The sequence below is a fragment of the Polypterus senegalus genome, chromosome 8 (assembly GCF_016835505.1).
Source record: "Polypterus senegalus isolate Bchr_013 chromosome 8, ASM1683550v1, whole genome shotgun sequence".
NCBI lineage: Eukaryota > Metazoa > Chordata > Cladistia > Polypteriformes > Polypteridae > Polypterus > Polypterus senegalus.
The window spans coordinates 22,807,660-22,834,449 of NC_053161.1; the positions used below are offsets into that span (position 1 = coordinate 22,807,660).

General features: G+C 38.1%; 2 protein-coding genes across 4 annotated transcripts in view; one reads left to right on the forward strand and one right to left on the reverse strand.

Moving 5' to 3' along the window:
* Nucleotides 1-1,716: 1,716 nt before the first annotated feature.
* On the reverse strand, nt 1,717-18,434 carry atp23 (ATP23 metallopeptidase and ATP synthase assembly factor homolog). 2 transcript variants are annotated; one of them, XM_039760866.1, is made up of 6 exons: nt 18,192-18,434; nt 15,661-15,706; nt 9,484-9,565; nt 5,978-6,115; nt 5,662-5,745; nt 1,717-2,043 (listed from the first exon to the last, which is right to left on the reverse strand). In XM_039760866.1, the coding sequence occupies exons 1-6, from the start codon at nt 18,340-18,342 to the stop codon at nt 1,840-1,842; spliced, it is 705 nt and encodes a 234-aa protein (XP_039616800.1). In that variant the 5' UTR covers nt 18,343-18,434; the 3' UTR covers nt 1,717-1,839. The 2 variants fall into 2 exon arrangements, with proteins under 2 accessions (XP_039616800.1, XP_039616801.1); XM_039760867.1 differs by lacking the exon at nt 15,661-15,706 and having other exon boundaries at nt 18,192-18,329.
* A 32-nt stretch (nt 18,435-18,466) lies between these two features.
* Nucleotides 18,467-26,790, forward strand: part of rpap3 (RNA polymerase II associated protein 3) — a 91,369-nt gene continuing 83,045 nt past the window's right edge. The window contains exons 1-2 of one of the 2 annotated variants that reach the window (XM_039760865.1): nt 18,467-18,623; nt 22,769-22,935. In XM_039760865.1, coding sequence (XP_039616799.1) covers nt 22,780-22,935 — 156 coding nt within the window. In that variant the 5' untranslated portion in view covers nt 18,467-18,623; nt 22,769-22,779. Of the gene's footprint in view, nt 18,624-18,698; nt 18,846-22,768; nt 22,936-26,790 lie in introns of those variants that run through there. The other variant, XM_039760864.1, reaches the window with a different exon arrangement.

Consider the following 26,790-nt stretch of genomic DNA (forward strand, 5'->3'; position numbering starts at 1 on the left):
CTGTCCTTGCTTTCTAACTTTCTATTCTTGATGCCATTATCACACCCTGAAGATCTAAAATTTGCAGTCTTTTTTTTTCTTTCTGTAATCTATTTTGTCAAAAGTCATCAACATCTATCATCATGTGGAAAAGATTTTCACAACAGTTTGAAGATTACATATGTACATCTCAATCTTCCAAAGTCCTGATCTTTCAATAGTTGGCCAGCTATTTAATCATACTATAAAATCAAATTGTCTCTGCTCACACTCTCACCGGGCCAAATGTTTTATTCTGGGAAAAGGCTTTTGGGGACAATTCTCCTTAAAACAAATAGATTATTTTCCTGTAGATTACAGGTGTATGTTACACATCTCTCACTACTTCCATTTCTATATTCGTACACTTACCAACCTTCAGATCTACACTTCACAGTTGCAGTCACCCACACCCAGGACTATAGTCATACTCAAGTATGACAGTTTCTGTAGCTTCTCTATTGAAAGCGTTCTCTCCCCCTCACCGTGATTGACTTAGCGGAGATAAGAACTGTTTTTCAATAAATCTTCATGAAAAAATAGACCAAAACCTACAAGCAGGGAAGCAATCTTTATATATTACAGCAAGTGCTATAAACAAAAGCAATTAGAAATGTGGCATTTCATACCATACAACATGGATTGTCCTGTTGTTCTGACAGCAGATGAAGACCAGCAATACATTCAATATGTGTGTGTCAATCACAGGTGGCACTTAATCTTAGTTTCAAAAGTCTCAGTTTGACTTTTCTCATACCTGGTCATCTCTCTCTTTCTGGTCTGCTGCTTCTCCTCTACTTTCTATTGGGTCTGCTCCTTTTACCCTCGTCAGGTCATTATCTGGTCTGCTCTCTTTTTAGCCAGTTCATTGTTTGACTTTATACAGCTTATTAAGTGTGTGTGTATGTGTCCCATTTGTTCAGGCTCATAAAACATAGTGAAAAAATAGTGAAAGAACATTGTTTTGCTAAGTCCTTAAGACAATTAATTTCCCACCAACTAAAAGTCATTTTGGCAAAAGAACCTTCTGATAGCTTAAGGCACCAAGACATGTATTATAACTATGAGAGGTTTCCAGGACAAGTACTGAAATCAAAGCCTGTTTATTGTTAAGAATTGACCAGCTGGTATTAGGCTGATCATGACATTGGCATCATCAGATTGGTACAGGACAAGGTAAAGTTTCTGATGCCTCCAGGGCAGTGAAAAGACCACTTTGGCAGCAGGGGAGGACCTTTTCAGACAATAGACAGGGAAAACAATACAGATGAGAGAAAGCTGCAACCTGACCAGGAGCATGTAGTGCCATCTGATATAAAGCAGACAACCCATCAGAATCCTGAAGCATCCAAGTCTGCCCAGGGAATTTCACCAGGATGGAAGACAGGAGGTTGCAAGATCTGTATGTGGTCCAAAATAAGAACATATATAAATGTGCATGGTGGACAGGTACTGTGTAGGAAACTCAGAGCTTTAATGGCAATGTAAGGCTCTGAGGGGCAGGGAAACTGAGATGTCTGACTGTTTATAAACTGGAGTTCCTGACTGTTTACCAAATAAGGATTTATTTCTTCCTTGTTTTTAATGCTTCACTATACTTAATTGGATTTAATAGGTCTGAAAATGGCTGAATTAATGAGTTTAGAATATAGATTGACACAATTCCAACTTATTTGAAATAAGACACAGAAACCATTCGTATTTTTAGTGTATATTTCAAAGTACAGTAAAAAGAAATATTTGTGGAAGATGAAGTCCAATTCAGCAACAATAATTGAAGTTTATAAATATTATTTGCTCCAGCATTATTTACAGTCATTTTTATATATTGGAATAATAACGATCTCTGTTTTTAAATTCCTTGTATGCATGTCCTGCATCTGCATTGTTATGTGGAATTCTTCCAAATGGTTCATGGTCATTGAAACAACTGTTAAATACAGAATCCACTGCTTTCTCTGCATCTTCTCGACTCACATTTCGGACTGCTAAGATAGAACGAAGAGCTCGTTCTCGTACACATTCCTAAAGAAAAAAATAGATATTATTCATTGTTCTGGCTACTGTGAAACAAACAAGTACAAAAACTCCTATATTTCCATATGTTTGTTGGTTTAGACACATGACTTTTATAGGTCTTTATTATAAGGTCATCTTTTTTCCATCCTTTCACTCCACACACTTGAATCATCTTAGCCTATTTCTTCTCAACACACAGTTTGCATCTTCCTAGCCAAATCCTTTATCTCAACTCTGAACATTCCATATACAAAAGGAAAATCTGCACAATTTCTAATCAATTTCAGCAATTTTCATTCAATTTTCAGATGATTTCTGGGGGCACATTTTATTGGCCTGTTAATCAGGGCACTTCTTTGAGACACCCCCAAAGAAGGCAAAAGAAGAAAGGAATTAGCAGGGGCTGCTTCATCATAATAATAAATGGGTCCTGCAGTGCAGTAAAAATATTTGAAGGATTAATTCACCACGAGCAGTCCAGACAGCAAATGTTATAATGTAACCAAACAAGTAAAACATAAATACAATACACAGGGAGAATTCCCACATAATCATCACCTTAATTGTTATGATAAGACATTGGACAGTCAGTGTTCACTCTGGAGTGTCAATCAAGACACCTGCTGGGGATTCAAAGTATACCAAAAAGCAGAAAGAAGCAATTTAAGGATGATATATTTGAGGACAGGTAAATTATCATGACCATAAGGAAACATTTTGTAAAACAGATCTACAAGCTATTCTTTTTTACACTTTAAAAAACAGCACAATATTTAGCTATTGTCAAACAAACTGAAAAAAGAGAACCTTGTCTTTGTTTCTAAAAATAAAGTTATATGCTACACAGTCATCTGGACAGTTGGTATCACGACAACCTGGGTTTGATTGACTTGCTGAGTCATGTTCAGCAATGACTGTACACATTCTCCATACAACACCCCATAATAACAACGTGAAAAAAGTTTACTTGAAATTTTTGCAAATTTATTAAAAATTAAAAAATTGAGAAAGCACATGTACATAAGTATTTATAGCCTTTACCATAAAGCTCAAAATTGAGCTGAGGTGCATCCCGTTTCCCCTGATCATCCTTGAGATGTTTCTGCAGCTTAATTGGAGCCAACCTGTGGTAACATCAGCTGATTGGACATGATTTGAAAAGGCACACACCTGTCTATATAAGGTCCCACAGTTGACAGTTCATGTCAGAGCACAAACCAAGCATAAAGTCAAAGGAATTGTTTGTAGATCTACGAGACAGGATTGTCTCGAGGCAAAATCTGGGGAAGGTTACAGAAAAATTTCTGCTGCTTTGAAGGTCCCAATGAGCACAGTGGCTTCCATCATCCGTAAGTGGAAGAAGGTCGAAACCACCAGGACTCTTCCTAGAGCTGGCCAGCCATCTAAACTGAGTGATCGGGGGAGAAGGGCCTTAGTCAGGGAGGTGACCAAGAACCCGATGGTCACTCTGTCAGAGCTCCAGAGGTCCTCTGTGTAGAGAGGAGAACCTTCCAGAAGGACAACCATCTCTGCAGCAATCCACCAATCAGGCCTGTATGGTAGAGCGGCCAGACGGAAGCCACTCCTTAGTAAAATGCATATGGCAGCCCGCCTGGAGTTTGCCAAAAGGCACCTGAAGGACCTCAGACCACGAGAAACAAAATTCTCTGGTCTGATAAGACAAAGATTGAACTCTTTGGTGTGAATGCCAGGTGTCACGTTTGGAGGAAACCAGGTACCGCTCTTCACCAGGCCAATACCATCCCTACAGTGAAGCATGGTGGTGGCAGCATCATGCTGTGGGGATGCTTTTCAGCGGCAGGAACTGGAAGACTAGTCAGGATAAAGGGAAAGATGACTGCAGCAATATACAGAGACATACTGGATGAAAACCTGCTCCAGTGTGCTCTTGACCTCAGACTGAGGCAATGGTTCATCTTTCAGCAGGACGACGACCCTACGCACACAGCTAGCAAGATATCAAAGGAGTGGCTTCAGGACAACCCTGTGAATGTCCTTGAGTGGCCCAGCCAGAGCCCAGACTTGAATCCAATCGAACATCTCTGGTGAGATTTTAAAATGGCTGTGCACCGATGCTTCCCATCTAACCTGATGGAGCTTGAGAGTTGCTGCAAAGAGGAATGTGTGAAACTGGCCAAGGATAGGTGTGCCAAGCTTGTGGCATCATATTCAAAAAGACTTGAGGCTGTAATTGCTGCCAAAGGTGCATTGACAAAGTATTGAGCATAGGCTGTGAATACTTACGTACATGTGATTTCTCAGTTTTTTTTATTTTTAATAAATTTGCAAAAACCTCAAGTAAACTTTTTCACTTTGTCATTATGGGGTATTGTGTGTAGAATTCTGAGGAAAAAAATACATTTAATCCATTTTGGAATAAGGCTGTAACATAACAAAATATGGAAAAAGTGATGCGCTGTGAATACTTTCTGGATGGACTGTAAATGTTTGGATTTTATTCTGTTATTCTGCTTCTTTTACACCCCAAAAATGTGCATATTAGATAAATAGGTGATATAATCAATATATTGCCTTGGTGTGTGTAACAATGCTTATGGATATGCATGTAATGTATACATTTTCCCAGATGTGACAAATTACCTCTATATTTTTTAATGTGTTTTTGTATTTTGTGGATGCTATTGGTTGGACTTTTCAGAGCCTAAGTGGAGCTCCCTGTTCTGATTTGTTGTCTCCAAGCTTAGATTGCTTTCAGGTTATGCTTACACAGTTGTAGCAATTGTTATTAATTACGTTATTGAAAGGTTAACTCTGCCAATGAAACATTCATGGTCTCATATATAGAATAACATGTAGTATGTTATATAACTTTGATTATTTCTTGTGAAGATTTCCATTTTTATTATTGCTCACTAGTTATTAGACTTCAGTCATTACTTCATGCAACATTGGAAAATGTATTTATTTTGTTTTTTACTTTTCACATTCAGCACTAAGTCATTGTCTATGTAGAGTTTGCATATTGTCCACTAGCCTGTGTGGATTTTTCTCCAGTCATTCCAGTTTTGCTTTCCCTTTCCCAAAAACATGCAGGTGAGGTTAACTGGTGACTCTTAATTGGCACTGTGTGATTGTGTTGCAGTTGCTCCAGTGATGTACTCCTTATAGTGTTGTCTATACTTAGTTCTTGTCTTGTGCCCTATACTGCAGTGATTATCCACAGCTCCCTGAATGCCACCTAAAGTGGACTAAATGAGTTTGGGAATATTGTTTTACATTGCGCCTAAATAGTGAAAAGATAAATTCTTCTGTAAGTTAATATGACTTGTCTTATTACTGCCTGTTGGGGTAAAATTACAAAGTCAAATGTCTCTTAGAAAAGGCTGGGCATGAATTAAAATACTAAGACGCTTCATAAAACTGCATTTAGCTCACACTTGGGGGCTCTGGTTAGTTGAAAAAGTACAGAAAAACAGGCTGACCTACACCATACTTACATAAAGTGACCTGGTGAAGATGTGGGCTGTAAGTGTGAAAGGATACTGACATCACAAAATACAATGCACTTTCATTGCAATAATGCAAAAGAGACGAATAAAATAAGTTATTACATTTGAGTAAATAGAAACTGAATAGCAGTACCTGGTGATGCTGTTTTATACCAAATTTAAACCTGCTTATCTCATTCCCAAATGAACAGTCACCACTAAGATTGGCAGCACGAATCTGCAAGTGAAAACATCATAATCAGAAATAAATAAATAAATGAATATTTAAATTTAAATTATACAAATTTGTTTTGGATCTAGATTTAATCACAGCACTGCTATATACACATTTTGCAAAAATACTGTAAAATGCAGACAACAAACATATGATAATATGCTGTTACAACTCAGTACTATTACAAAATATAGAAATACAGATTCTTGTGGATATTAAACATGAACCTTCCTACCTCTGAACAGGCGAGATGCTTAAAATTATTAAACCAGTCAACATGAGCACGACAATGGTCAAAGGCATGGATCAACTCGTGGGTAACAACTCTGTTCATATGAGCCTGCTGGTGAATGTTATTTTGGCATAAAACAATCTGGAAAAAAAAGAAATGTTTGAGCTTCAGGTGTAAGTAAAACATTATTACTGCTACCTTTCGTGAAATTAGTTTTATTTAGTGTATACTTGTAGTACTTAAAAACAATATTGAAAAATCTGAGATCAAATAGTTTTACAAGGTTTCAATGTGTTTTTGAGTTTTGCATATAGAGAAAAGCCAAGCAAAATGACACCTTTCAGCTTTTTAGTTAGCCAATAAAAGGTGTCAGTTTGCTTGGCTTTTCTCTACATTCATAATGGCTAACACGGTTCAACAACCTGAGTTTTGCATAAAAATGAAGAGAAGAAAATCAGTTTTGTTGGGTTGTCTGTTAAGAAAGCATTAAGATTATATATATATACAATCTTATACACACACACACACACACACACACAGGGGGGCCAAGTCCCCCTGGTGCCTTCAGCGCCCAACCCCCAGTTGCTGCCAGAATATTAGTAAAATCTGTAAATGTACAAAAGAAAAATTATTTATTGGAGTCAAAAATCACAAAATTATATAAATATGTAAAAGAAAAATTGATTATTATTTAACAGAGTAAAAATCATGAAATGAGAATAGAATATTTACTCTCTTACCGAATGGGGGTATAAAAGACTAAATAAATGATTCATTCGTTTTAATTGGCATTCTTATTGATAAAAAAAAACTTAAAAAAAAAATTACTCATTAAATAACAGGAAAAATCACATGAAAACTACAGTGGTATGCAATTGCTCTTCGCAACTCAACCTTCGAGATATTTTAGTTTATAATTTAAAAACGGAATAAGAATCTGAAAATTTATCAACATCACATTAAAGTTCGATAAATTCTGAAAAGAATGATACCAAACATATATATGTAGGTTTTAAAATAAGCCCGATTTAAAGTGTGACAAAAAAGTCACATAAAATTGTTGCACTTTTAGGTTTAGGATTATACTGTATATATATATATATACAGTAATCCCTCGCTATATCGCGCTTCGACTTTCGCGGTTTCACTCTATCGCGGATTTTAAATGTAAGCACATCTAAATATATATCACAGATTTTTCGCTAGTTCGCGGATTTCTGCAGACAATGGGTCTTTTAATTTATGCTACACGCTTCCTCAGTTTGTTTGCCCTGTTGATTTCATACAAGGGACGCTATTGGCGGATGGCTTAGAAGCTACCCAATCAGAGCATGTATTACATATTAACTAAAACTCCTCAATGCTATAAGATATGCATCCCGCTCGGAGCTTGATTGTTTGCTTGTCTCTGCCTCTCTCTCACCCTCTGACATTCTCTGCGCCTGATGGAGGGGCTGTTTGCACAGAGGCTGTTTGCTTAAAAGATACTGACGCTCCTCTAAAAAATGGCGCTTTATTGCGGTGCTCGGCATATTTAAAAGCACAAAAGCACACGTATTGATTTTTTGATTGTTGCTTTAATCTCGCTCTCTCTCTGACGTTCTCTGCGCCTGACGGAGGAGATGTGAGCAGAGGGGCTGTTTGCACAGAGGCTGTTTGCTTAGAAGATACTAACACTCCTCTAAAAAATGCCGCGACAAACTTAAAAGCACAAGTATTGATTTTTTGATTGTTTGCTATTCTTTGCGAGCGCTCTCTCTCTCTCTTTCCCTCTGAAATTCTCTGCTTCTGAAGAGAGAAAGATCTATTTGCATTCTTTTAATTGTGAGAAAGAACTGTCATCTCTGTCTTGTCATGGAGGACAGTTTAAACTTTTGACTAAAGGGTGTTATTTCATGTCTAGAGGGCTCTAATAATGTTAACAGTGTGGGAGAGTTTATAAGGGCTTAAAATATATAAAAATAACTACACAAACATATGGTTTCTTCTTTGCGGATTTTCGTCTATCGTGGGGGGTTCTGGAACGCAACCCCCGCGATCGAGGAGGGATTACTGTATATATATATATATATATATATATATATATATATATATATATATATATATGGATTAAAAAATACTTAAAATCCTAATTTGCATCCTTGTGTGGGTTTCTTACTATTTTTTAAATAATTACTGGCATTGCCAAAGGCAACACCGGTAATTAAATAAATGATTGATTAACATCAATCAACCAGTTCTTCTTTTCACACCATACATGGTTCCTACAGGAGTTTACCATTTGGGCACTGAAGGAATGGCTGTGGAAAATGGGGCTGTGAAATCATATGTGAATAATAAATTAAAAATCAGGCGTTGCCATTAGCAAAAAATCTATTTAATGGTGTCTCGATTTAAAAAAAAGTATCAATTTCCATCAAAAACATGAAACTTTCTGAAATAAATCCAGAAGGTAAAAAATAAAATCTGTAATGACAGAAACCTCCAAATAATGACACACAAAGAGACCATTAAAAAGAAAGAATGGGAGACAGTTCCAGGAATTTTGTTTAACACTCCCCTTACACTCTTATAACTGCTGTGCACACACTTCCATCTGTATTCAAAATGTCACCTAAATATCAAAACTTTTTATAATATGATATTAAAATATACCACATTTAACACTTTACATCACTGTAGTATATCCAAACCTCATTAACCAGTTATAGCTTGGAACAAGCCAATGAAAACCAATTAAATGAAATACAATACATAAATGTATTTTTCACTTATATAAAGAACATTACTCAACAGGATAACCCTTAGATCAGGGATAAAAGGAACAATGTGATAGTGATGAAATTCTCTTATTTGAATCAACAGTGGACTAGATACCAGATAACAGCAGGATATATTGTATAAAATGAACCATATTCACATCAGACTGCTCTTGTAAAAGCTCTCCTTAGAGAACCAGCATGATGCCTCTAAACCTAATGCAGTTATAACTGAGACAACAACAGTCATGCACACTATCCATTGACTGAAAAAAAAAATATATTTTTTGTTTCACGAAAAGGTTGAGAGATTTGAGAATCCTTCTTGCATCAAATTATGAATACAAATTCATTTGAAATATATGGCCCTAATACTTATACTTTCTATTTCTACACCATAAATTACAGACATCAGATTCATACCTGCGAGTCATAGTTAGTATTTTTCCCCCCTAACCCAACAATGCCCACAAATTTTGCTTACGATACCCACAGGGCTAAGTGCATCTTCTTACATGTACCTACATAGAGTACCGATGACCATATATATATTTTAACTGTTTCCAGAACGGAAAAAATTAAATAATAATCCAAAACACATCTGGCTCTAAGAATTTGGATAAGGGAATGGGAACCTGTACAGACACATAACTAAATACCATAATATCACAATATATTTACAATTATATGTGCACTGGAGGAAAGTTTACATTATTAGAATTTGTAAATATAACAAAGAATACATTTTACCTGAGATGATGTTGCATCAAATCCACCACTCACAATTCCATCACAGTCCTCACAGGAAAAATGGCGGTCTAAATAAGCAGCACTTGAACAAAGTAAAAAATAAATTAATACTGTAGATTAGTAAAACTGAAGATTGCATGATATGTAAATAACCTTTAGTATATTTAATCAGAAACAGAATACTTGTGTTTTTTGACAATTTCCTTGACTTTGTATAAAAGCAAAATTTATAAATAGTAAGGCAATGCTGATGACTTTTAATTCAAGGGGCTTAACTTTAGGCTGACTGAATCTACCTAAAAAAGTACTGTGTTATCTTTAACATAGATGTTAACCTTATCATGTTTCCATGTGTTCTAAAGGCAGCTTAGAAATATTTGAAAATTAATGGTAATAAAATGGAATGTTGTAATGCTAAAATTAGTTCTTCCAATATGTATACAATGACAATGTTATTACATTTAATTTAAACAAAACACACACACACTTTTTTCGGACATATTACTGTTTCTAAGGAGGGAATTAAAATATATATATTTTACAATGATCAATAGTTTAGAAATATATAATAAGGCGTATATACTGTAATGATTTCCAGTGCAAAACAATTTGTGTCCGCTAAACCACAGCTGCAAAAAAGTATTGAAAGATTTGCATTAAATTTAAAAAAACATTTATACACCATAAGGATTTTTTATAATTTACAGTATTAAAAACAAAATATACAAAAAGTAAAATTACTTTTTTAATACTTACATAATCAACATGTTCAAAAATAATTATTAAAAATAATGCTGCTAACTTTCCTTTTTTCACTGTGGAGTTAAATTTGACAAATGTTTATTTCAGCTATAAATTTTAGATTTACAATCGATATTTAAGAAGAGCAAATAGTATGTAGACAGTTCAATATAGTTAGTATATGAGAAAATATTCAAAGTAAACATGGTTATCTTATTATGGATTACAAGTGGATTAACATTAAAAAAAACAAATGACCCTGATATGATTGGCTAGTCAGCCTAGCATACTGCCAAAATATGCTGGCTGTGCAGATGTTACTGTTGGGCAATGCTGTTAATAATGTTCACATAAAGGATAGTGACTACTAACCATTAATGCCGAGTTTAGATTTGTATTTGGTTTCAGTAACATGAATTACTGGATTTTTCTCCACAAGTTCAACAACACTAACAAATGACACACCATCAGACATGTAGGTTTCACAGAGTGGGGTGGCAATACCTGTTATAGGTAGTTGAAATGGTTGCTTCACAAGGGCAGTCTGAACATGTAAGTTTTTTTGTTGCAGTCATGCCTAGTGCCATTTTCCAACAGGGAAATGCTCTGCACACAAGGCTGTCATCTAATGGAATCACCTCTATAATAGTCACACTCTTCCCTGGGCAGCTATTTCCCCAAACCTGTCTCAAATACAGCATTCATGGATCATCAACTACAGTCCATGCCACTGTGTTTGTTAAACATTAGTGGGAAGACCTCATAATATTTAATTGAATAAGCAGCACAACACATTTCAGTGCATATAAGATTCCTTGCAGTAATCCACAACCATCTGCATCATCATACTAGGGAAGCCTAGTTTAGTTCTAGACTAATAAACAATTACAGTGCTAAGATTTTTGCAATCATTCTACAGTATATACACCTGTCACATGTTCTATATACTGCTATTAATTTGCATTAGACTTGAGCTTTTTGGCTCAATAATTTGCTACCCCACTAATTTGTATTATTTTTATGTTATTTTTGTTTTATTATTTTACTATTATTTTCTTGTAATTTAAACATAACAAAATGCCCATACCTTTTTTAATTAAAGAAAATTAATATTGTGGAAAAATATTTTTTTTAAATATCTAGACCACATTTTTCATCTTATTTTCACATGTCCATATTTTACAAGCACAGTCTGGGCATATTCTCCTAGTTCACATCTCCATTTGGCACAGATAAGTTCTTAGAGCAACAGCCTCAATCCATTTTTGTGAAAATAAACAAATACATAAATAAATAACCAGCAACTAGCAATGCAACCTTTGCACAAGGGCGATTCTATGCAAATTCTACTTCAACAAATCTTCTTTATCCAATTCAGGGTAAGCTTTTTCCAACAACAGCAGCCACAAGATAAGCACTTAATCAGGACAGGGTAACAGTCCATCACAGACACTAACACACAAAACATCTAGACCATGTCATAATTGGGCCATTTTACAGGCATTATTCATTAAAACGTACTTGGGAGTACCCAGAAAAATCCCATGCAATCACTGTCAATAAACAAAATATAAACTCTAAATAAAAGATGAGCTGGCTAGCCCAGTCCTAGTATCTAGGAATTCTAAGTCAATAGTGTTTAACACTGTGCTTCTACTTTTGCACTAAATATAGGAGAATCCTGTTGTAACAAAATTTATGTGACCATAAAAATATTTTGTTATAATGGAAATGTTGTTAAGAAGAATATGAGGAAAATAAGTATACTACTGTGACTGGTGTCACCTGTGATTCACCATCTCTAATGGCAGTGGCACAAGGACAACTCTGTAGCTGCTCTGTTGCATCTGGTAACCAGTAAACTGAGAGCAAAGTAAGCGGTTGTTCTCTGCATGATCAGGGATACCATGCAATATGCTTGTCACACAATGTTTAGCACATTTAACACTGGGTTTTGACCTGCTCTTCCTTGCACTCTGCAGGTCTGCCACAGCGGTGATTCTGAGCTGCTCGTATTCTTCTAATCTGAAGACAGAAGCTAAAGCAGGATGACTGTCCTTGTGTCATGGCTCCAATCTTGTGTGCTTGAGTACTGAAGTAACAGCACCTATTTTGAATGAAGTCTTGAGACTATACCTGCCTTCTCTATACAGTAATAAAGTACCTGTATTTTTAACAAAATCTGTTAAACATGATGCTGTATGAACTATTGTCCATACCAACAAAAGTATTCATTATTCTGAAAATGTCATTATTTTGGTATTTGCTATAACAGGAGTTGACCTGAACTGATGCGAGAGGTTGAGAGGTAGTGGCTAGATATAGTCGGGCTCACCTCTACGCACAGCCTGGGCTCTGGAACCATTCCACTTGAGAGAGGCTGGACTTTGTTCCACTCTGGAGTTGCTGTGGGTGAAAGGCGTCAGGCAGGGGTAGGCTTGCTTATGGCCCGAGGCCTGCACTTTGGAGTTCTCCCTGCTGGACGAGAGGGTTGCTTCCCTGCGTCTTCGAGTTGTGGGAAGGACTCTGGATGTTGTTTGCAATTATGCACCGAACGACAGTTCAGAAAACCTGGCATTCTTGGAGTCCCTGGAAGAGGCGCTGCAAGGCGCAGCTCCTAGGGACTCGGTCGTCCTGCTGGGAGACTTAAACGCTCACGTTGGCAACGACAGTGAAACCTGGAGAGGTGTGATTGGGAGGAACGGCCTCCCTGATCTAAACTTGAGTGGTGTTCAGTTGTTGGACTTCTGTGTTGACCATGGATTGTCTATAACGAACACCATGTTCGAGCATAAGGGTGTCCATAAGTGCACTTGGCACCAGGATGCCTGAGGTCGCAGTTCAATGATTGACTTTGTAATTGTGTCATTGGATCTGCGACCTTATGTCTTGGACTCTCGGGTGAAAAGAGGGGCTGAGCTGTCAACTGATCACCACCTGGTGGTAAGTTGGCTCAGATGGCGGGAGAGGCTGCTGGACACACCAGGCAGACCCAAACGTATAATGAGGGTCTGCTGGGAACATCTGGCGGAGGAACCGGTAAGAAAGATCTTTAACTGCCACCTCTGGCAGAACTTCAACCTCATTGTCGAAGCAGCTAAACGGAGCTGTGGCTGCAAGGTTGTCTGTGCCTCTCATGGCGGAAATCCACAAACCCAGTGGTGGACACCTAAGGTTCGAGAGGCCATCAAGTTGAAGAAAGAATCTGGTTGGATCTGGTTGACCAGTGGGACTCCAGAGGCAGCTGAGGAATACTAGCAGGCCAAGCGTGTGGCAGCATCGGCTGTTGCAGAGGCAAAAACTCGGGCATGGGAGGAGTTTGGGGAAGCCATGGAAAACGACTTTGGGTTGGCACCAAGAAGGTTCTGGCAAACTGTCAGGCGCCTCAGGAGGGGAAAGTGGTGCTCCACCAACACTGTATACAGTGGAGATGGGGCCTTGCAGACTTAAACTGCAGACGTTAATGACCGGTGAAAGGAATACTTCAAGGATCTTCTCAAACCCAGCAGCAAGTCTTCCTTAGAAGAAGTGAAGCTATGACTGTGGGGGGGTTGGCCATCTATATCAGGGGCTGAGGTATTTAAAAAGCTCCGAGGTGGAGGGGCCCCTGGGGTGGATGAGGTTCACCCTGGGTTCCTCAAGGCTCTGAATGTTGTGGGGCTGTCCTGGTTGACACGTCTCTGCAACATCGCACAGACATCGGGGGCAGTGGCTCTGGATTGGCAAACCACGGTGGTGGTCCCCCTTTTTAAGTAGGGTGACTGGAAGATGTGCTTCAACTATTTGGGGATCACACTCCTCAGCCTCCCCGGTAAGGCCTATTCAGGAGTGCTGGAGAAGAGAGTTTGGTTGATGGTCAAATCTCAGATTCAAGAGGAACAATGCGGATTCCATCCAGGCCATGGAACACTGGACCAGCTCTACACCCTGGCCAGAATCCTGGAGGGGGCATGGGAGTATGCCCAACAACTCCACATTTGTTTTGTGGATTTGGAGAAGGCATTCGACCATGTCCCTCGAAGCATCCTCTGGGGTGTGCTCCAAGAGTAAGGGGTACAAGTCTCATTGTTACGAGCCATTCAGTCCCTGTACAGTAGGAGCAGGAGCTTGATCCGCATTGCTGGTAATAAGTCTGACTCATTTCCTGTTGAGGTTGGACTCCGCCAGGGCTGCCCTTTGTCACCAATTCTGTTCATAAGTTTTATGGACAGAACTTCTATGCGCAGCCAAGGAGCGGAGGGGGTCTGGTTCGGTTGACCTCAGAATCTCGTCTCTGTTATTTCCGGATGACATGGTTCTGTTGGCTTCATCGGACAGTGACCTCCAGCTCTCACTGGAGCGGTCTGCAGCAGAGTGTGAAGCGGTGGGGATGAGAGTCAGCACCTCTAAATCCGAGGCCATGATTCTCAGCCGGAAAAGGGTGGAATGCTCTCTCCAGGTTGGGAACACATTACTGCCTCAAGTAGTGGAGTGCAATTATCTCGGGGTCTTGTTCACGAGTGAGGGAAGAATGGAGCGGGAGGTTGACAGAGAGATCGGTGCGGCATCCACAATAATGCAGGCTCTGCAACGGTCCATCGTGGTGAAGGGAGAGCTGAGCCAAAAGGCGAGGCTGTCAATTTACCAGTCAATCTATGTTCCTCCCCTCACCTATGGCCACGACCTTTGGGTAGTGGCCGAAAGTGCAAGATTGCAGATATAAGCGGCCGAAATGAGTTTTCTCCGCAGGGTGGCTGGACTTTTCCTTAGAGACAGGGTGAGGAGTTCAGTTATCTGGAAGAGGTAAGTAGAGTCGCTCCTCCTCCGCATTGAGAGGAGTCAGTTTAAGGTGGTTCGGGCATCTGGTCGGAATGCCCCTTTGGATGCCTCCCTGGGGGGGTGTTCCGGGCATGCCCCAAAGGGAGAAGGCCACAGGGCAGACCCAGGACACGCTGGAGGGATTATATTTCCCGGCTGGCCTGGGAACGCCTTGGGGTCCTCCCAGAGGAGCTGGAGGAGGCGGCCAGGGAGAGGGAGGTCTGGGCTTCCCTGCTTAGGCTGCTGCCCCCGCGACCCGACCTAGGATAAGCGGTGGATAATGGATGGATGGATGGATGGATGGATGGATGGAGTTGACTTGTATATGCAAAATACTTGTGCAGGTTCTACAATCTACCGGTTTTATACCTAATCTTTGTATCATTTAAGTGGGTCTACTTCAGTTGCCAGTAAAGTCATGAATATAAACAGGAGGCCACAAGTAGATATGCATGCTGATAATGCTATGTTATCAATTATGTGTGTTGTATATATGAGCTGTACTGGGAGCTTTATCCTTTCAGTAAGTTTTTTTTTCCATTTCAATAGCAAGTCATATTACTTTAAAACTATTTAATTAACTGATTATCATAATATAGTGTACATTACTAAAAGGGAAATTTAATATATATTACATACCATCCTGAATGTTTCATTGCTTCAAGAAGCAGTTTTGCATACGGACCTTAAAACGTATAAAAATCACAGTTAATCGATGTATGTAACAGTTTATCCACTAAAGGTTTCAGATTTGAAAATATTTTTTTACAAAACAAGATAATTTATCATTTAGAAGGTTAGTGATTTAAATATAATTAAATAAACAAATAGATGTTTTAATAACAAGTTTCTCATCATTCAGGTAATTTTTTTGTATAACTAATTTTTAGAACATATATATTTTGTTGATTAAATTATAACATGATGGAAGTAGGAAAAAAAGAAAAACTACATTATTAACAGAAAACACTAACATTCAAATAAACTTTTTGCCCTCCCCATTGAGTACACACAACATGCTGTTCACCATGAAACTTCACGGAGATTACAGCTTCCATGTAGTGCATGGGGCAGTGCATGAGGAAGGCAGCTATGAAGAGGGACTAGATGCGATTCTCCATCTTCAATGACAATTTTCCAAAATCTGCTAACATACTTATAAGATGACACAACTGCCTGTGGACATCCAATCAACACAATTTATTGGCCGAACCCTACCCACAATAGTTACTGGTGGAGCAAAACTTACAGACCATGGAAATGGAGCTAAAAAAGTACCAGGAACTACCTACCAGATACTACAAATGGCCCAAGTTGCTGCTATGGTAATGCTACAAAGGTTTCGGAGTTTCTAAAAGCCATTGGTTCCTGGCTTGGGTAGATCCTATACCAGTAGTACCATTGGTTTTAAGACATGAACCAGTCCTGTGCTGACACACTCCATCACAGAACCCACTTACAAAAGATTAATACAGACTCTCCATTTAACCTAATGTAAATTTTGCAGAAGTGGATGGCATATCTTTGCAGACAATGAGCTATCATGCAATTTTACATCATCAATAACTGAGTATGGGATTTGAATCTATGATGCTGGATCTGTGAGGCAGAAGTATATACACTCACTGGGAACATTATTAGGAACACCTGTTACCTGCTTATCCATGAAATTATCAAATTAGTCAATCATGTGGTAGCAGCACACTGCATAAAATCATGCAGGTACAGGTCAGGAACTGTTCACATCAAACAAATGAAGTTATTTTGGCCATGGTAATGACTGTTTGTACCAGATGGATTGATTTGAGTATTTCTGTAACTCCTGATTTCCTGGGATTGTCATGCAAAATAGTCTCTGGAGTTTACTCATAAAAGTGTGAGAAAAAAAAATCCAGTGTGTGTCACCTTTCTGATGAGAGAGTTCGGAGGAGAATAGCCACACTTGTTTGAGCTGACATAAAGCCTATAGTAACTTAGATAACCTTTTTCTACAACTGAAGAAAGAGCAGAATGCATTGCATGCCAAACCCTGAGACAGATGTCCTACAACAGCAGAAGATCATGTTGGGTTCCACTCCTCTCAGCCAACAATAGAAAGTCGTGGCTGCATTGAGCACAGGCTCACCAAAAATGGTCAGTTGAAGACTAGAAAAATGTACCCTGGTCTGATGAATACCGATTTCTGCTGAGACACACACATGGTAGAGTTAGAGAGGGAGAGGGGGAGAGAGAGAGAGGATCGCCGAATCAATGAAAAAGGTTGAAGGCGGTTTCTGAGTTAGGCAGCACCGGACTTTTTACTAGTTTGTGTGTGTGACGCCGTGGCCGAATGTTACGCTCTTTGCGGCGGAGAATGCACAGCTTGCGCGAGAGAGAGAAAGCTGCGTAGTTCCACAGTTCTTTAAATATTTTTTTACAAAATATAACTTATAATACTTTATGGCAGTGAATAATTATTACATATTTTATGCATATATGTCTAAAATACCTTTTTAGTTTCCTTTACGTTGTCCAGCCTCCCCGAATCGTCTGCCGATTTCTGCAGTAAGTCGCAAAACTCCCAAAATGAATTTCCATTTTATCATAACATCGCAAATCGCAAGAGCAAATAATGACACACTGAGTAACAGTTTCACCGTGTGTTCAAATTGCTAGAAAAGAACCACCACCACGCTATCCACTAGAGAAAAATCTTACGGGTAATAACAGTTACTGAAATGTTTCTTTGTGGTAGTCTGTCCATGTATCCATACGGTGAATCGGCTTGATCGATATGGAGAATCACAAGTGAACCCATCCCAACCGTATCAGTCGCAAAGCTAGAATCCACTTGCGCACCAGTGGTTTCTTATTAAAGCTCACACATCCCACTTTCTCAGCACGGCTCAGTCAAGTGTTGCCAAGTAATCTTGGCACACTTACATTAAAATATGTGTTTACTCAACTGAAGAAACTACGTGCAGTTAAAAGTTTAACGCAATACATTTTCAATTCAGTTACAACTCTGTCACTCCTTGATTGGCCTGAGCATTATTATAAATCACAAAAACTTAATCATACACGGTTTACATCATAACTATCTTATGTAAATATTGTTAACATCAGTTATATAATATAATTATGCACATTTGGAAGAAACATTCACAGTATCAATTTGAAAAATCACTTACTTGTGTCCAGTGCAATTCGCAGCATGACCTGACATTTATGTTTAAAAGTGAACAGACTTGTACCTAATGCACTTCTTTTAGATGTTTCGTTATGCCTATCTGGAAATAATTGATAGCCATAGTCCTCATCTTTTTCATTTTTTTGTTCCATACTAAATGCAGTACGCTGCTTTTCCAATTGAACAACATGCACCGCAGTTGACAGCCTCAGAAGTGGAGGTCACGATTAGCGAGTCACGTTCAACGTCAAAGGGAAAAGGTCGAGCTTCCGGTTATTGGTTAACCCTTTCAAAGACGGAAGAAAGAAATGCTGTCCTTTTTGAATAAATCGTGGCCATAAAAGCGGAATATATTTATTAAAATAAGTTCAGTTCATTAGTGTGCTTTATCGTGGAGTCATTCGAGTACCCTGCAAACACCATCTGTGCGTAGGTAATATTGTTTTTACGCGTGCTTGTTTACAGTGTTGGGAGTTTGAGGTTTCCAAGGAAATATGTAGTTCGTTAGGGCGCGATGAATGATGGGAATTAGTGTGATGGCGCTGCTCATAAACTGCAAACCTGTATTGTCGAAGTATTAACGCGTGGAATTAAAGGCCCTTATATATTTATTTAAACGTTTTTTCTGATTTCGGTTCTGGTTCCTCGGTGCCAAGTAAGTAAAAGGAAGCGGGTGTGATATTTTTCTGTTTTGTTTTTAACTGTAAAATGCTTAGAGTACGACTCATTTTACCTTGCTAGGTTACTTGCAGCGTTCGCTTCTTGTTGATGGGGATTTTATCTGAAGGAGTTGATGTAAAAAAAAAAAACTGCAAGAATGATTCCGAAATGGATTGTGTGTTCTTCCCACTAAAAATGCTATTTACCAGCTATTTTTAATCCTTCTTTCCTGGAAAACGTAAAGAAACCTGAACTTATTTGCACCATAGCATCTTATGTTTCTTTTAACAGTATACATCATTCACACCCAAATAAAATAACGAATATCTTTTGTAATCGTTCTGAGATAATGTTTCTTTTTAAGAGATGTAGTTTAGATTTCAATAACTGAACAATTGGAAAATGTGCATTTTTTAGTAACCTAAACGAAGTAAAGTAATTGTCAAATGTGTCTTACAGTCCCCTGAACAGTGTTAGACGTTTGACCTTTTTAATACGCTGTTATTCCAGATGTATTATTTGTGAAGAATGTATGGTTTAAAAGGGATAAAAATGCTATCTATCCACTATAAAACATCTTGATCAAGTTAAAAGTTGTGGAAGGCCAGAGACAAATCCAGAGCACAAGACCACAATCAAACCTGGTTGGGATACCACTATACTTCCATATATTGTAGCAACTAAATAGTTAGTCGCCAGTTAACCCAACACACATGTGTTTAGGATATGGGAAAGTCCAATGAAAAACAACACAGACATAGAAAGGACATGCACACTTCTTTTAGATAATGCCTTGGTCAGGGATCAAACCAAGAGATCTTAGTTGTAAGACGGCATAAATAACTACTGTGCCTTTTTATGATTGTATAGAATAAAAGTACAGTATTATCTTGCGCTGCCAAGAACAGCCACCTGCAACAGTAGTTCCGTGTTTGTCTTCATTGTTGTTTGTTATTGATTACTACTTTTTTTAATGGATAACATGGATAGCTGAAAACGTGTGGAAGGACTCTTGCTTCTTTACATGCACCAACAACTGCTGGACCTGTGCCTTTCACCTACTAGTGTATCGGATCTAATTGCTGGGCTGTAAGCAGAGCTACTGCATAGATAAGGGGTCAAAGAGAGGAGGAGCCTGACTTTGCAACAAAAGAAAAAGGTACAGACCCTACCTGCCTTCGATTATCATGGATAATATAAGATGACTGGTAATAAAATGGATGAGCTCTTAACACTGATCAGGAGCCAAGGGGAAAACAAACTCTGCAGTCTCATGTGCTTTACTTAGACGTGGCTTGGAGCTGAAACAGCAGGCTCTGCGGTTGCACTGCATGCATTTAAAATTGTGAGGGTGGGTAGAAGCTGGATGGAAAGTGACAAGCAGATGGAAGGCAGGCCTTTTTTTTGGATGAAAAATATTGTAACCTTGGATACATTATAATTAAATCACCTGGATATTGAGCTGTTCTTAGTAGGCTTACGACTTTATTATATCCTAAGAGATTTCCATGCCATTGTGCTGGCAGTTTACACCCTCCCATTGGCAGATGCAGGAATTACAGCAGGCACAATATATTCTGTGATAAGCAGACTCACTAATGACCATCCCAGTCCTTTCATCACAAATTTTTGGGGACTTTAACCATGTTTCACGTTCCTTCATACTCACTATTGTTTACCTTGCTAATGTAGAATGTATAACAGGAGAAAAAAGAACCCTAGACTTATTTTATGCCAGTGTTAAAAAGGCATATAACTCTGTTGCTTTGCTGCCTTTAGGCTGATTAGACGATAATTTGCCATGGCTCATACCTGCATATAAACTCAGCTACCACCAGGACTGTGCAGGAATGGATAACAGAAGCTACAGCGCTGTCCTTGTGCTGCTGCCATTAGAGATGGTGAATCACCGGCGACACCGATCACAATAGTATAGTTATTTTTCCCCATATTCTTTTTACAACATTTCCATTATATCAAAATACTTTTATGGTCCCATAAACTTTGTTACAACAGGATTCTCATGTATTTAGTACAAAAGTAGAAGCACAGTTGTAAGCACTATTGATTTAGAATTCCTAGATAGTAGGACTGGGCTAGCCAGCTCATCTTTTATTTGGAGTTTACATGCTCTTTATGGACAAGTGATTGCATGAGTACTCCCAAGTATGTGTTTGTTTTAATACCTGGGAGTTTACATGAACAACAAACTGGATTGCTCTGAGAGCATAGTTACATTGTACAAAAAGGGCCAGAGCCAACTGTACTTGTTAAGGAGACTCCAGTGTTTTGATGCGCGCAGCAAGCTGCTGGAAATGTTCTACCAGTCCATAGTAGCTAGTGTGTTCTACGCTGCAGTCTCATTTGGAAGCAACCTGTGTTCAAAAGAAGAAGCACATTGCCTGAACAGACTTACTAGGAAAGCCTGCTCCATCACAGGGTGAACTATGGACACACTGGAAGCTTTGTGGAGAAGAGGATGATGGCAAAATTGAATGTCGTCATGAATAATCACTCTATCCCCTCTAGGAGGAGCTCTCTTGGAGTACTTTTAGCCACAGGCTTATTGCACCACGGTTCTCTAAGATGTGCCTCTGGAGGTCTTTTCTGCCCACAGCTATCCACCAGTTCAGTGCAGCCAATGTACTTGTTTGTTTATTTTTATTTATTTACTTATTGATTTGGTTGGCTGTATAATCTGTCTTATGAGTCTGTATCCTAAAGTAAAGTTTACCTAATCGAATATAGTAGCTTCTGGTGGAGGTTATTAAATTCTTCTAGTTCCTTGTTGCTAACACCCCTAAAACATCTTAAATATTCTATTGTAAATACTGCTGTACTCCGGTTTCCTCCCGCAATCCAAAAACATGCAGGTTAGGTGCATTGACGATTCTAAAATTGTCCCTAGTGTGTGCTTGGAGTGTGTGTGTGTGTGCGCGCCCTGCGGTGGGCTGGCGCCCTGCCCGGGGTTTGTTTCCAGCCTTACACCCTGTGTTGGCTGGGATAGGCTCCAGCAGACCCCTGTGACCTTGTGTTAGGATGTAGTGGGTTGGATGATGGATGGATGCCAATAAATCTACTATTCCTGTTTTCATTGTATTACTAAAACATTACATATCCCTGGCTGAAAGACTGAGGAGGTGTTGTCTGCCGCAGAAACTCTACATGTACAGCTTATGGAATTTAGAAATGCATTCTAAACAGTGTGTATTATTTATTTTTGTTTTCTTATGATATTCTGAGTTGGACATATGGGTTCAAATATTTTGTTACCTCATGTAGTTTGTAGTGCTTAGCAAGAAAGTTTTGATCTGTTCTCATGCAGAATGAGAGAAAACAGTTTATAATATAATGGAACCTTATGGTGACACATTCTGTCCTATGGGAAACGGTTATGGAAAAAATTCCATGGAAGAAAGGAAAAAAATATCCCCATGTAATTTGTATTGCATAATCCACTTGTCTGTTAACCATTCGTGTTCTCAAAATGTGCAAAACGCTGGCATGTTTTGCTTAAATATTATTTTTTCCAATTAATACTTCCAATTTTGTAATTTATTTCTCTCATTCTGTATGAAAGCATAAGATTAAAAGTTTTTCCCAGCACTACAAACTACATGGGATGGGGGTGTAAGTAACCTATACAATTTTTGGGGTGGAGTATTGGTTTTAATGAGAATATTCAGTAAGCTTGTATCTTTAAGTTATGTGGTCTAAATGCGGCTGCAGTAGCACCAGGAAATTTTTTTTGATCATATAAATAGTCAAAATAATTTGATACAGAACCATTAATAGCACATGGACATTTGGTAATACTGACATATACAATTTAATAATTCTACCGAAGTAAATAAGTTTGTATATAGAAAATGTATGTTGACATGTTCAGACTAATATTTAATTATTTTATTTTGGCAGATTAACCCATTATGTCATCTCCAAATAAAGCTGTTGAGATGCAGCTGCTAATGCGACAGAATACAGAGGAGTTGCAGGATTTTATGAGAGACCTAGCCAGTTGGGAAAAGGATATCAAGAAAAAGGATGAAGAACTACGAAAAGATGATGCTGTAGAGACAGAAACTGTAAGATGTATTTCTTTATCTTTGATAATGCATGCCCACTTAAGATGTGTGTGACAGTTTAACCACTCTTCAGTTTTGTTTTATAGACATCAGTAATTTAAATATTTTTTAAATGGTGCATTAACAAATTCAGATAAAACTCATTTTGGGAATATTTAAATAAACAAAGATGCCATCTAATTGACAGCTATATGTTTGACCAGTATGATGTGACATGCCTCAAATGTGTTAATCAAAATACAGTGGCAGAAGGAGAGAAAAAAAAAATCAAAAGACAAAATCAGTAACACATCAAAACGGGCCTAATTCTTGTAGTGGAAATTTACCATGGTTAATAAGAAAAGTGGTGACATGGTAGAAGCAGTTAAAATAAGTGCAGTAGGTTTCAGTGTGAGGAGCATCATAATTAAACGTCACTTCACTCTCTGTAATTGATATATTAAAAAAAAAGCCAAAACCCACACAGGCATTTGCTGTTTTCACTTTTATTTTCTTATAGAGTCAATTTAGTAAAAGATTTTTGTGCACTTGGATAGTGCAGTGATGGAACTGATTTAGATGTAAATTATAAGAAGAGATGAAATTATGATGAGATTAATTGACTTTTAATACAGTGCCCTACATTGTTCCCACGTAATGATCACGTCTCCAGATGTCAAGCATTTGTTAGTTTTTAACTGGTATATATAGTTAAAAAATTAATGCAATTATTCATAAAGAACTGTGGGACATGAGAGGAAACTGTACACTAGCAATGCTAACAACAATTCCCTTGGTGTGTATGTGTGTTTTTAAACTTGCCACAAGAACAAAGTGGCAATTTCTCTTATCTGTGCTGGTGATGAAGTTAGCTGGACTGTTTGTTAATAAAAAAATAAAATTCATTTAATGTTTTAGTGCTTCAAAGCACATCTCCCTATTAATATGACACATACAGTAGTGCATTAATAGACGTACATAATCACAGAGATGGGGAAAATGGCATACTTTATTGCTTAATATGAATACGCAAGCACTACGTTTGTCATTCTTTTGTTTTTTTGAAGGCAAGCTAATGTTCATAAATATAATTTCTAAAATGTGGCAAAAGTAGTAAAAACATATACAGTATGTCATATATTTGAATGGTTTAAATTAATTGACTACAGGTAATGTCAGTCCAGTTTTTCTAGTGTTGGCTTTGTCCACCGGCTATCCATCAATGGTCTCATCATTCATATATTAAATGCTCTGACCAGCACAACAAAAACTGTTTCGCATGAGTTCTGAAATAATGGGTTAAAGTGAAATTAATCTCATCAGTTTTTCTTTTTTACAGGGAAAGCTTTAAAGTGTGGACAAAAGTAAAAATTAAGGCACAGATTAAGATAACTAAAACACCAAAACTTTGACATTTGAAATTTGAATCAGTTTGACTCCTCCATTAAATATAACTGTTCAGTACATTTTTTTATTAACCACCTAATAATGTAAAAATAAATCTTACAGTTTCAGTTGTTTCATACCTAACAGCAATTCTTTGACAAATCATATTTTAAAAGCACGTCTTCAGACAAAATAGCTTTAAATGGAATTCACTAATTGAATTATATAGATATATAATAATGTTTGAATTTTGATTTTCCCTATTGAATTTTAAGTTTTTTACACTTACTGGTGAGAAAATATCAAAGAATAAGTTTAGAATGTGGTCATATGAGAAATCTGGTAGTTCAAGGTAGTATCATTCTTGATAAACCCTATGCTGAAATCTTCCACCCCTAATGATTATAAACCCTCAATTTCTCCTCTTTATGTTACACTGGAAAACCTCTGTGTGCCTATCCCATATTTAAAATTCAAATCCTTCTAATATTAATTTACTTAAATGATAGTTGGCTAACCACTTCATGGCTATAGAGGAATTTTAAAGCTGTTGTTGCTGTTAGAATAATACATGTTTAAATACTATTATAGAGAAAAGCCAAGCAAAATGACACCTTTTATTGGATAACTAAAAAGATAACAATATGCAAGCTTTCGAGGCAACTCAGACCCCTTCTTCAGGCAAGACGTAATACAGAAACTGAAGTTCCCTGTGTTTATATACACACACTAGGACAAGAAACAGCATTGGTAAATCTTTAAATGAAAAATCTTAAATGAAAAAAATTAATAGATTCATTCAGGCTAAGATGAATTTAACAAGAGAGAAGAACAATGTATGGTCAAGATCTCATATATATATATATATATATATATATATACACACTAATAAAAGGCAAAGCCCTCACTGACTGACTGACTCATCACTAATTCCCCAACTTTCCCGTGTAGGTAGAAGGCTGAAATTTGGCAGGCTCATTCCTTACAGCTTACTTACAAAAGTTGGGCAGGTTTCATTTTGAAATTCTACGCGTAATGGTCATAACTGGAAGCTATTTTTCTCCATATATTGTAATGGAGTTGAGCTGGATGGACGTGGGGGCGGAGTTTCGTGTGACATCATCACGCCTCCCACGTAATCACGTGAACTGACTATCAACGCAGTACGTAGAAAACCGGGAAGAGCTCAAAAAAGCGCTGAAGAAAACATGCATTATATAATTGAGAAGGCAGCGAAACAATAAGAAGCGAGCGACTGACATATACAACCATATTCATGAGTGCTGCTACTTAGGAAACAAAGCACGGTGTAAGCCTACAGTTTAAATTAAGTTCATAGACAGGCTGTTACTGGCGTTTGTAATTTAGTGCCTGCCCATATAAGGCCGTCAGTCAGCGGCAATCCAATAGAAACACTGCCACTACATATTCACGGGTGAAGGACTGTGCTTATGCAGAGGAAGATGAGATGGTCAGGGTGGTGTTTGGCATATAACTCAGCGAAACTGCGAGAGAAACTTTTAAGTGCCGGGTCTTAGCTAACATTACATACAGCCGTGGACATCACACGAGATGGCACCAGCACAGTTGGGACCCTTCGATGCATGAACACCAAGCGGCTCACGTGAACTGACGCAGTGCACAGACAAAAAGCAACAGTTCCAAAGAGTGCTGAACTAAAACCGAATTACACAATTGAGAAGGCAGCAAAAAAATATGAAGCGTCTGATACAGACCAGCATATTCATAAGTGCAGCTACTGCGGAAACAAAGCACACGGTGGAAAAAGTCAATGTCCCGCTAAAGGAAGACAGTGTAAAAAAAAACCTGTACATGCAGTGTGTCACATCTCAGATACAGAGGACGACGAGCTGTTTATTGATGCAGTAAGAAACGAATCGATGAATGAAACCTCTTATCTTTACAACGATTGACAAACACGGAATGTAGCTTGAACACAACACATCGTACAAATACGACCTTGATTGAAAGAAATAATGATAATTAAATCCTTGATGACAGCAACACTCAATAACACTCACAAAACAATTACTGTATATTGACAATCATGTTACGTTATTTTTAAAATGTTCACTTTTCTTTTTCATAACTTCTTTAACACACTACTTCTCCGCTGCGAAATGCGGGTATATATGTATACCCCGATCTACGTACTCTCAAATAGACAAGCCACACTCCGTGGCGCAAATGTAGAGGCTTTGCCTCTAGCGCCAACATCCGAGGTTTGATTCCCGAGAATGGATGCACTGAGTATGTATGCGCGCTTCCTCATTCATTTTACCCTCGCATCTCCTTGGTTTGGAATGTATGAAAAAATATGCGGTTAACGCAGAAAGACAGATCACCAATTGAAGCTGACAATCATGTTACGTTATTTTTAAAATGTTTCCTTTTCTTAGCACAAGCACAGCTGAGAAGCTTCGATGCATGTACTCCATAACGCGTTAAAAAAATAACGCATTTAATCAC